Source organism: Geotrypetes seraphini, chromosome 13, assembly GCF_902459505.1.
Source record: "Geotrypetes seraphini chromosome 13, aGeoSer1.1, whole genome shotgun sequence".
NCBI classification, from domain to species: Eukaryota; Metazoa; Chordata; class Amphibia; order Gymnophiona; family Dermophiidae; genus Geotrypetes; species Geotrypetes seraphini.
In genome coordinates, this window is record NC_047096.1 from 21,065,956 (window position 1) to 21,078,089 (window position 12,134).

The window sequence follows — 12,134 nt, forward strand, 5'->3', positions numbered from 1 at the left end:
ATAGACTGTAGAAGTCTGACCTGCAGTGGCCTCTCTGTTCATCCACAGTTAGGGCACAGACCTTTAGGAGTCTGCCCACCACTGCCTTTGCTTCTCAATTACTAGTGTTGCCATCTAATCACCGCTAAGCTTATTTGCCTTCCATATAGGATTCCTTTATGTTTATCCCATACATTATTGAATTTGGTTTCCATTTTCATCACCGCCATTTCCCATGGGAGGGCTTTTCAGACATCCACCACCCTCTCTGTGGAAAAAGTACTTACTGATGTTATTCCTGAGTCAGCCCCCTGCAATTTAAATTCATGTCCTCTAGTTCCATCACCTTTCCTCCTCTGGAAAATGTTTTATATACCTTTCAAATATTTGAAAGTCTGTATCATCACCCCTGTTTCTCCTTTCCTCCAGGGTTTACATTTTCATGTCATCAAGTCTCATATGTCTTCTGGCCCAAACCCCATACCCCATAAGCATAGTGGTAAGGGGAAAAAAAAAATAACTCCTCCTCCTCCTCTAGGACTGCTTTATTCATAATTACCCCTAGTTTAGGTCCCTGGATAATGTCTTCTAAAATGTTTGATCCTATGTTCTGCTCAAGCTCCACTTCAGTTGGAGGTAACTACTGAACCCATTCCTTGCTGCCAGGATAAGGCATTGGCTATGAATTCATTGCTATCAGATCAAGGATTTGTAAGGAGAGTAGAATATGCCCTTGAGATTACTGTATATTCAGGAATGAATGAGGGAATTCTCATTTTAATTCTATTTGAGGCATTTAAAATAATAATTAGAGGGAGCCTGGTTAAATGGGGGTAAAAAATGAAAAGGTTAAACAGGGTAAGTTAGAGACAAAGTCTTCCCTGACTGTAACAGAAAAAGAACATAAAGAAGGTCAGGATGAAACTAACATGACACGTCACGTCACTGCGGGTAAAGATGAATGCAGTATTAATAGAGGAAGTAGAATTTCAGATGTGGAAAGTATGACAAAAAGTACTGTGATAAAGGGAAGTAAAGTAGATGAGGCTTCTAGCTATGCAGCTCAAATGTGAGATAAAAAAGCGACTGTAATTCAAGTTCATATGGCTAGTTGTGAAATGGGCACAACAGAGAGAGAGAAAGAGCAAGCAAGCTTTCTTAGCGTATTGTACATTTTTTTTACATTTCTAAGCTCTGGCCCTTGAATTTGAGTTTATGGCCAGAGACCAGCTGCCTAAAGTGGGCCTCTAAAGATCAGACGGATGCCCCAGTCTCATTGCTGGAGCTCTAGTGGGCTATCTCGAACCTGTAGGAATCTTTGTAGAATTTCATAAAGAATTTCTCCTAGAAATGGTCCCTGTTATGTTACTAACCTCTCCTTCACATAGGTTATGATACCTACATTTACTCAGGCAACTAATGTCATTGAAAAGCCAGGGTTGAACATTTGCGTATCAACATGGATGCAAAAATAGTAGTGAAAATTGGGTCAAATATTTGAGGCGTGATTCATTTATTGCTCGAGACCAAACTGGGTTTTTACAAGACCGAAATGGATCAGATAATATCAGAAGGACGTGTAACCTTCTCCATCACTTTTTTCCAATTGAATAACTATACCAGCAGCCTTTCTGGCACTAGATGCTGAGAAGACCTTTGATGATTGGAGTGGCCTTATCTGTTCTATCTGCTTCGGCAACTGTGGAAAGGTGGGTTTTTTTTTATCAGGACAGTGTTTGTGCTATATGAAGAGCCAAGTGTGAGACTATTGAAACATGGTACACTCACAGGTGTACTCCAGCTGTGATATGGTACTCGACAGGGATGCTCAGGTAATTCAGCAAACGCTTGACACTTCTTTGGGCAAGAACATGGGGATACCCACAAAGTCGTGCTTTATATAGATATTATATTAATTTTTTTAACGTTTTTATTTCAGTCAGAAAATACATTTATATCAGTGTACACTGCAGAACCAACAATATCACTTCACAGATTACAAATTGTGCATTCTACAAGTGATGCAATATATTCTATGGGAAAAAAAAAGGAAAGAAAAAAACCAAGGCTCGGACTACTGTGGAAAGGACAACAAGAAGAGACTCTGGAGATGTCACAACCAACTTATGGATACGAGTCTTTTATTTGAAGTAAAACAATTAAAATATATAAAAACAAAACAAAGTCCCGACTAGGATCCAAGTTTTGGCGACTATGTCGCCTTCCTCAGGAGACAATATCAAGCATATCGGCGTCTCTGCTTGACTTACGAGGCGCTAAAAGTATCAACTACATCAATCCAATCGACCAATTCAGGATCACACGCATTATTTCTTCATGGGAACCCCTGCATAAAAGGATACATAGCATGTTAATGTTTACTAAAAAAAAAAAAAATCACCGACATCCTTGCCAGTGTTTAAGGGAGGGTATGGAAGCTAAATGAAACTAAATCCATAAGACTTCATTGAAGAGATAATAAGAGTGCAAAAAGCCACATTACCCATTCTAGTGGATCCCTAATGGATTCAGAAATAAGTCTTGAGGAATTTACAAGACCTATTATCTGCTTGGACTGAAGAAATTTGGGGAGAATTTTGTAATGTAAAGATACTTCTCTTCCTCCCGGCTCTCTCCCAGAATTAACAGTATCAAGATGAATGTTGCTGTAGGGTACTGTTCTTCTTGTCTATGCTTTCCTGTCTGCTTCTGTTGGATTTCTATAGGGACCTCAGAACAATTTCTTACTGTATCTGGTGGGGGTGGCAGCCCAGAATAATGCTGGTTACTCTCTGTAGACCCTGGGAAATCGGGGGGGGGGGGGGGGAGGGGGGGCTTATTACCAGATTTTAAGTAGCACTATCATGCTTCACAACTGGGTATAGCCAAGGGCTGGTATGAAGCAAATTCATGTCAACACTGGATCAGAATGAAAAATATAGCAGTTGAAAGGGGGGATGTAAGTCAATTACTCTTTATCAACTAGAACAAAGTTAAAACAAAGGGGTATGCTGTAATATCTCAAGTTTTGTGTTACCCGAGCTTTGTGCTGACATACAAAAGACCCAGTAGATCTCAGTGGTTTAATGAACTAGGCCTGATCAGCGCTATAGATCTAATTAAAAATGGCTTTGATGTTTGTGGAATAAATTTAAATATATACATTACAACATTTTTTTATTTTGATGATTGTTCTTTTCATTTTTATAATTAAAACGTACTACTATTAATTAATTTTATAGCGCTACCAGACATACGCAGTGCCTTACAGAGTCATGAAGAAGACAGTCCCTGCTCAAAGGAGCTTACAATCTAAACAGACAAACAGGATGCCAAGGATACAGTTAAGGGGAATGGTTAATCTGCTGGCTGGGTTGGTGGGCAGTGGGGAGTAGGGTATGGACTGAAGGTGGGTTTTCAGTCTGCTTTTAAGCAAGGGAAGCGACGTGGCGGACAAACTCGGGTAGTTTATTCTAGGCATCAGGGGCAGCTAGATGAAAGGAATGAACTTCAACCAAAATGGTTTGAACTTTAAAAGAAAATTGAAGCTAAGTCAAAGTTGGAAGAGGGTTCTATGAGGCCAGTCCTAGTCTTTTCTCTGGTACCGCTTTGGCATTTCCCAGTTCAGGAGTTTCTCCCCCTCTCAATGAGAGAAATTATTTTCTGGAAGGTAAGTTTTGAAAAGGGACATAGACCAATTTTGTAGTACCTTGATAGATCTGGGAACATTAGAGAAAGTATGGAGCAGAGCCTCAGGTTTTGAGTTAGTGGGAAGGCAATGATTACAGTAGTTCTCTAGCTGTATTAGCATTTACATACCAGATATTATACCAGACAGAGAATTCCAACTCTTATGCCAAATATGCCAATATGAGCCCAAATATTCTTGCTACATGTTGGAGAGGGTGTGCATCCAAGGGTATGTTTAAATACATGTGGTGGGAATGCATGTCACAGGAGCTACTCATAAATGACTGGGTACATGCTGTGGGGAGGGGGTGGGGGCACGTATATTTATGCTTTTAGGTTACGACTCTGATAATCCAACTTAAGCTGAAACAAAACTGGTAAATCCGCTGCACATCTTAATCCAACAGCTAAATGGAAAAGTGGACTAGCACCCAGCATGAGTGTCTGGTATAGGAAAGTATGGAACATGTATGTAATGGAAAAGCTGACAAAGCAGATGAACTATTCATCCTTTAAAGAGATAGAGCCCCATTTGAACAACATATGACAGTCAGGATTGATTTGATGCTCCAGGGTTTGAACTGAGATACAGATGAGTGTTGGAACAGTACAAAATTGCAGTACTGTTACAATGATATACAAACTATCTGGAATGCAGGTATAATGTGTGTAGTAACTGCAGAAGAGCAAAGAATACCAAAAGCCCCAAAACGTTTGACTATGTGGCTCATGGAGAACTGTAGCACAAATGGGAATACTCTGAGGACTTTCTTAGAGATCAGACTTCACAGGTGACCCTTGAGGTGAAGAATGTTGGCCTAGTGCCTAACCCTCAGTAAGCCTAGTTCTAAGAGAGAGGTTGTAGAGCAGGGGTCCCCAAAGGGCCCCTTGAGGGCCAAATCCAGTCGGGTTTTCCGGATTTCCCCAATGAATATGCATTGAAAGCAGTGCATGCACATAGATCTCATGCATATTCATTGGGGAAATCCTGAAAACCCGACTGGATTCGGCTCTCAAGGAGGGACTTTGGGGACCCCTGTTGTAGAGGCTCCGCATTAAAGATAGTTTTTACAGTTAGGCAATAGTGTAGCCTTTAGAGCAGTGGTTCCCAACCCTGTCCTGGAGGAGAATATGCATGAGAGAGATCTGCATATAATTGAGGTGCCAGGCATGCAAATCTGTTCCATGCATATTCATTAGGGCTATCCTGAAAACCTGACTGGCTTGGCGGTCCTCTAGGATAGGGTTGGGAACCACTGCTTTAGAGTCTCTGTTAGGGTTTCATACAAAACATCATGGATTCTCTACAAGGAGAAATGTTCCATCAATTGGTAATGGAACCCATGCGGGATGGGTCAATCTGGACTTAGTGATTACAAACAGGGAAAGTGTTTCTGATGTTACAGTAGGTGATCATCTGGCATCTAGTGATCACTGTATGGTACAGTTTAATACAGGGGTGTCAAAGTCCCTCCTCAAGGGCCACAATCCAGTTGGGGGTTTCAGGATTTCCCCAATGAATATGCATGAGATCTATTAGCATACAATGAAAGCAGTGCATGCAAATAGATCTCATGCATATTCATTGTGGAAATCCTGAAAACCCGACTGGATTATGGCCTTCGAGGAGAGACTTTGACACCCCTGGTTTAATATTAAGATCAGTCTTATAGAGAGGGTTCTAGATTTAAAAAAAACACTAACTTTGTTCGGGTGGAGGATTATGTCAAGGAATTGTCTGGATGGGAACGTCTGGAAGGAGTGGAAATGCAGTGGGCAAAAGAGAAAGGAGTAATTGTAAGAGCGACAAGCCTTTTTGTGAGGCAAGTAAGTAAAAGTAAGAGGAAAAGAAGGCCGCTTTGGTTCTCAAAAGTAGTAGAGGAGTTAAGGAATAAGAGGTTAGCTTTCATAAACTGCAAAAGGTCGCAGAAAGAGAAAGACGGGCAAAAATATCTGAAAAGTTAAGAGAGGCTGGTCAAGTACTCAGGAAAGCAAAGATACAAATGGAAGTAAAAATAGCTGACACGGTAAAATAGGAAGACAAGACATTTTTTAGATGTATTAGTGATAGGAAGAAGTGCAAAAGTGGCATTGTGAGACTCAGGTGAAGGGGAGGAATATGTAGAAGCTGATAAAGAAAAGGCCGAATTGCTTAACACATATTTCTGTTCTGTGTTCACGGCTGAAGCGCCAGGAGCGGGACCAAGGAAGAGAGACACGAATAGGGATGGAGTAGTGGTAGACCCTGATTGATTTTCAGAGGGTTTCGTGGGGAGCTAGCTAAATTAAAGGTAGACATAGTGATGGGGCTGGATGGTGTACATCTGAGGGTGCTGAAGGAACTTGGGAAAGTTCTGGTAGCTCTGTTAACCGACATTTTCAATGCTTCTCTAGAGTCAAGAGTGGTACCGGAGGACAGGAGAAGGGCAGATGTGGTCCCTCTCCACAAAAGTGGAAGTAAGGAAGAAGTAGGAAATTACAGGCTGGTAAGTCTGACTTCTGTGGTAAACAAATTAATGGAAACGCTTTTAAAACAGAGAATGATGAAGTTTTTGGAATCTGGTGGATTACAGGACCGGAGGCAACATGGATTCACTAGAGGTAGGTCTTGTCAGACAAATCTGATCAGTTTCTTTGACTGGGTGACCAGAGAATTTGATAGAGGGAGTGTGCTAGATGTGTATTTAGATTTTAGCAAAGCACTTGACAGTGTTCCACACTGATGCCTAATAAATAAACTGAGTGCCCTCGGGATGGGTCCCCAAAGTGACAGGCTGGGTCAGGAACTGGTTGAGTGGAAAGGTTCAGAGGGTAGTGGTCAATGGAGATCGCTCTGAGGAAAGGGATGTTACCAGTGGTGTGCCTCAAGGTTCTGTTCATTTTTATAAACGATATTGCAGAAGGACTGCCTGGTAAGATTTGTCTCTTTGTGGGCGATATCAAAATGTGCAATAGAGTAGACACCCCGGATAGTGTGAATAACATGAAGAAAGACTTAGCAAAGCTTGAAGAATGGTTTTAAAGTTGGTGGCCGAAATATAAACAACCTGCGCTATGCAGATGATGCAACGCACATCACTAGCTCATCTACTGAGAAGAGTCAAAGCCGAAAGTCATAACATGGGATTAGAACTGAACATAAACAAGACGAAGGTCATGAACATGTAAAATTAAGATTTTGAGCTTCAAGGCGATAGAATAGAACAGGGGTAGGGAACTCCGGTCCTCAAGAGCCGTATTCCAGTCGGGTTTTCAGGATTTCCCCAATGAATATGCATGAGATCTATTTGCATGCACTGCTTTCAATGCATATTCATTGGGGAAATCCTGAAAACCCGACTGGAATACGGCTCTCGAGGACCGGAGTTCCCTACCCCAGGAATAGAAGTTGTAAGGGATTTCAATCTCCTGGGCTCTTTCGTAAACAAAGAGATAATTAGCTGGGAAGAAATACTTTACAGAATAGCACTGGGTCGCTCTTGACAAAGTATTCAAAGAAAAGGAAATAACACTCCAAATAAAGATCAGAGTTGTCCATGACTCATTTTCTCAGTGGTCAGTTACAAATTGGAAAGCTGAACACTACAGAAACAAGACAGAAAGAAGATTGACTTATTTGAGCTTTGGTGCTGGAGAAGGATTTTATGCGTACCATGGACTGCCAGAAGAACTGATTCTGGAAAAGATCAAACTGGCTATGCCACTCGAAGCCCAAATATCTTATTTTGGTCACACTGTCAGAAGAGAAAAATCATTGGAGAAGGACATGTTTGGGAAGATCAAAGGAACCTGGCGAAGAAGGCGACCTGCAATCAAATGGCTGGACGTGTTGAAAACAACCTTGGGGATGACCCTGGAGGACCTTACCAGACTAGTACAAAACCAATCTCTTTTTAGATCTGTAATTCATCAAGTCACTAGGACTCGAACACGAGTCAGTGGCACCTAACTAACTTACTCTGCAGTGGTAAAGCTTTTTTGCAAGAAAATTAAAGTTAAAAAATAGGATTGAAAAAAGATTTATGAAAACAGCCTAAAGAGGAAAGAAACTCAGACTTGCTATTTTTAAAATTTCTAGATAGAGATTCTACCTTAATTTATGCTTGGAAGGAAGATGGATGGTAAAATTAATTTTTTGTAATGTAAATTTTTGCATTTCTATTCTTCAGCATTTTGGGCATCCAGAGTTGTAGAAAGAGAAACAGAGAGCAGTGTTTGTTACTGCCATCTCCAGGACTCAGTTTTTGAATGCTTTGAGGCAGGCCATGGGAGCTGGTTGTGATTAGGGCTCTGCTAGCATTGGAGCAGACCTGATGACAATCTCAGGCTGGATCTTGAACTTGTGTATTACAGGCCTGATTTGCTACGTGCTCCAGAACCATAGGCAGGAAAGGGCCTGTGGTAAGCCAGCCACAGGAAGCAGAATAAGGACTTTTACGTCATCATAACCATACTGCATAGAAGTAACCCCTAGAGAACTAATCCCTAAAGCTGTTCTAGAACAAAAAAGAAGGGGAAGTTTCTATTTGAGAGGGTCCTCTGTGAAGGAACCTATGTAGGGGGAGAGAGGCTTCTGTGATGGTAAGGACACTTCTTACAAGGATTAGGATAAAGGGTCCCCTGCCAGGTTGTCAGGTGGTAGGAAGCCAAGGAAACATGGAATCTTTTGCCTATGTTCTCTGCTGTAGTTGGAGACTGGTTTCTAATGCATGTGTATGTGTATATATGGGGAATTGGGTCAGAAACATAGTTTGGTCTCCTGGTTAGATTAAATATATGACAGACTATTAGCCACCAGAGCAGTGAAACTAGACCACCACATCTCCAATCTGCTGATTACGACACCCAACTAGAAAACATTCCGGAAAGAACTTAAAACTTTTCTATTCAAGAAATTTGTCAAATGATCTAACTAAACCTGATCGACCTTCCTCAGATCCCGACGCATACTACATCTATTAACCATGTAATCTCCCTGGGAATGCCCAGGCCAACTCTTGTAAACTGCCTAGGACTGAAAGGTATTGGTGGGATAGAAGACACTAATGTAATGTAATTTTATGATTCCTGAGCTGGTGCTGTGTTTGTGGGCTTGCTGAGTATCATCTGAATGGATGCACTCAAGTTCTAGGCTTATCATAGAGTAATGTACGACTCTCAGCAGCTGGTGCTCTCTCACATGTTTACCCATGCCTTGCAGTACCACATTATTCTACCTGTTGTACTTCACTTTAATTGTGTGGAAGTCTTAAGAGAACTTGTTTTCTTCCCTCTTGCAGACGTAACCTGACAAAATTGTCATTAATATTCAGCCATATGCTAGCCGAGCTAAAGGGCATCTTTCCGAGTGGCCTTTTCCAAGGGGACACCTTCCGTATCACCAAAGCAGATGCAGCTGAATTCTGGAGAAAAGCGTTTGGTGAAAAGTATGTGCAAAAATGGTTGTGGCTAGAGGCTGTAAGGAGAGAGACTGTGTCTGGAACAGACAGTGGGAGAGGAGAGCTGAGTATGCCTATTTCTAGCAAGGAGGGATTAGGGAAGCTAGGTAGAAGTGCTCCTAATGCAGGTGGCATGGAGGCAGAAGATGAGATGAGGGGACTTGGTTTGAGCAGCTGTGGACTGACAGATGAGTTGGGTGCATCTGGTTTGAACAATATGAAACAGGAGGAAGGTCTTTAGGCATGCATGATTTTACAAGATGGGGATGTTTTGAATGTGGTTGGATTCATTGTATTAGGTGTAGGCAAGCCAGATTCTTTTGATAATCTGTTCTTTCCTGGCTGAGAGAAGAGATTTTCTATTTTTGGTATGTGATCTCTGCATATTGTCTGTCATGCTTGTGTCTGAGGGCTGCTGTGTGTTCATCCAGGACCATTGTACCATGGAAGGTCTTCCGCCAAGCTCTGCATGAGGTTCATCCCATTAGCTCTGGTCTGGAGGCCATGGCACTCAAGTCCACCATTGACCTCACCTGTAACGATTACATCTCGGTGTTTGAGTTTGATATCTTTACACGACTCTTTCAGGTAAGCTTTCAGTAGGGTTGCATGTCTTCAGCTTTTCTTGTATAGTAGTGATTCCGTTTCTCCCGTGGCACGAGACTAGGAATCTGCTCTTTCCCTCTCAATGATTAAATTGTTGTCTCTGCTGCTTGCCCTGTGATTTTGCTGAAGGCCTTGTTTTTCTTCTCTTTTAGCCATGGTCATCTTTGCTTAGGAACTGGAACAGCCTTGCAGTGACGCACCCTGGCTACATGGCATTCTTAACATATGACGAGGTGAAAGCAAGGCTGCAGAAATTCATTCACAAGCCAGGCAGGTCAGCATTTACATGCACAATGAATCGAGAGACATGACAGCTCGACACGTTGCCCTCCCTGGCATAGGCTTTTCTTCCTTTAAAATTTATATCACTAAATGTTTTTCTATGCAAAATAGTATGAAACAGATAGATTACACCTGATATATGGGATTTATGAGATAAATGACATAACATCACAAAACATCAAATAAACTCTTGTAGCATGGTGAATGTGTTGTACTTTATGTCCAAACTGGTTATTACTGTGACCTGAAAGATTGAATATTATTAATGTGTTATTCTTGAGTCTCTGAATAAAATAGTTGATTTAAAATAGTGTGGTGCTGCTTGTATAGAATGTGTAATGATGATAGGCAGAGCCTTTCCCTGAGGATTACTACCAGTGAATTGCTTTGTCACATGTCCTTTATCCTTTCTGTTTGTAGTTATATTTTCCGACTGAGTTGTACACGACTGGGGCAGTGGGCCATTGGCTATGTCACTGCAGACGGGAACATACTGCAGACCATCCCACACAATAAACCACTCTTTCAGGCACTGATAGATGGCTTCAGGGAAGGATTGTAAGTACACAGTACCGAGTGCTCCTGATTTCCTGTCTTCACTGTCCCTTTTACAGGATTTTAGAAATTTCTCCTGTACTTAACCCCCCCCCCTCCCCACATGGCTGAAGCACATAGTGAATGTATTTCTTTCCTGGGAGTGCATACCCCCATCTCCTCCATGTTGCTGTCCTCTTCTCTTTTCTCATGCAGTCCTTTCTCTTCCTTTTCCAGTCTCTCCTCCTTTACCTCTGCTCCCTTGGCCCGCTGCAGCTCTCTTGCTGTATTCCTAGGTCTCCAGGAGGGCCTAAGACACTTCAGAATATGTTCATTTCTACAGACAGGAAGAGGGAAGGTTCCTTTTAATGCAGCTCAGCTCTGACATTCCCACTCTCCTTCTGAGATGATAGTGTCCTTTCTGGGCCCAATACTCTGTTCCCCATGATTGCTGCTGCTTCCTATCAGCAGGGCTCATTTCCCACTGCTGAGGCTTGACTCTTTAGCCCTCTTGTTCCCCTTCAGTGGCAAGAGGAGTGCTTACCAACTTTGTCATCTGCCAGCATTGATTTATCTATCAGAAAGTCACTGCCTCTTTACAGCATCTGTTCTTTATAAGTATTCTTTAACTCCGTACCCCGATATTTATGATCGAAACCCCCCACCATGTTTCCAATCCATATTTTTGATTCCTTTCTTGACTTTTCTTCTTACCCTACTTGTAAGCAAAGCACTTCCCTGCAGTTTTTCTGCTACATTAAAGTCCAGTGTTTGGTGTCACTGCTCCAAGTAGCACCTGTGGTATATGTGGTACACATGAGTATGGCAGTCACTGTCACAGCGTGAGCCTCTGAGCTGTTCCTTCTCAGCAAAACTCTACCATGTTTGGTCTTATTTTTTGCCTTTTCCAAGATGCTTGGAATGTGGAAATCCTACCACTAAGTTCCTCTTTAGCAAGAATGAGGTTTTCTCCGCTGTATGAGAGGGAGCTGTTTTTTCAGGTAAAAGAAACACCATTTCCTAAAGGGTTTGGGCTTTTTTGTGTGATTACTGCAGTTATCTCTTTCCCGATGGACGCAATCAGAATCCCGACCTGACTGGCCTCTGCGAGCCCACGCCGCAAGACCACATCAAAGTGACCCAGGTGAGAGGGCCCGAAGTGCGTGGAGCCCCAGGCTTTTTGCCTACTTACTGCCGGGTGTTTTTGAGGATGGCGAACTTTGGTACAATGTTTGCTTTTTTTCCCTCTCTATTCAGGAGCAGTATGAGCTCTATTGTGAGATGGGCTCCACCTTCCAGCTGTGTAAAATCTGTGCTGAGAATGACAAGGATGTGAAGATTGAACCATGTGGACACCTGATGTGCACCTCGTGTCTTACAGCATGGCAGGTAACATCCTCTGTGATGATTGCCTTCCCCTTCCTTGCACCAGCACTCATAATTCAAGTTTCAAGTTTTATTAAAAATTTGATAAAATGCTTATATAAAAAATTTCTAAGCGATTAACAATAAAAATAGCCATATTGTAACATATAGATGACAAATATTGACCACAGACAGACCTGCAAGGGAGGATGAAGTAGAATTACAATTTTCAAGAAAAAG

General features: G+C 42.0%; 1 protein-coding gene across 1 annotated transcript in view; it reads left to right on the forward strand.

Moving 5' to 3' along the window:
- Positions 1 to 12,134, forward strand: part of CBL (Cbl proto-oncogene) — a 78,442-nt gene that overhangs the window by 47,947 nt on the left and 18,361 nt on the right. Inside the window, exons 3-8 of the mRNA XM_033917734.1 lie at positions 8,949 to 9,095; positions 9,539 to 9,695; positions 9,866 to 9,987; positions 10,416 to 10,553; positions 11,586 to 11,673; positions 11,787 to 11,918. Coding sequence (XP_033773625.1) covers positions 8,949 to 9,095; positions 9,539 to 9,695; positions 9,866 to 9,987; positions 10,416 to 10,553; positions 11,586 to 11,673; positions 11,787 to 11,918 — 784 coding nt within the window. The remainder of the gene's footprint in view (positions 1 to 8,948; positions 9,096 to 9,538; positions 9,696 to 9,865; positions 9,988 to 10,415; positions 10,554 to 11,585; positions 11,674 to 11,786; positions 11,919 to 12,134) is intronic.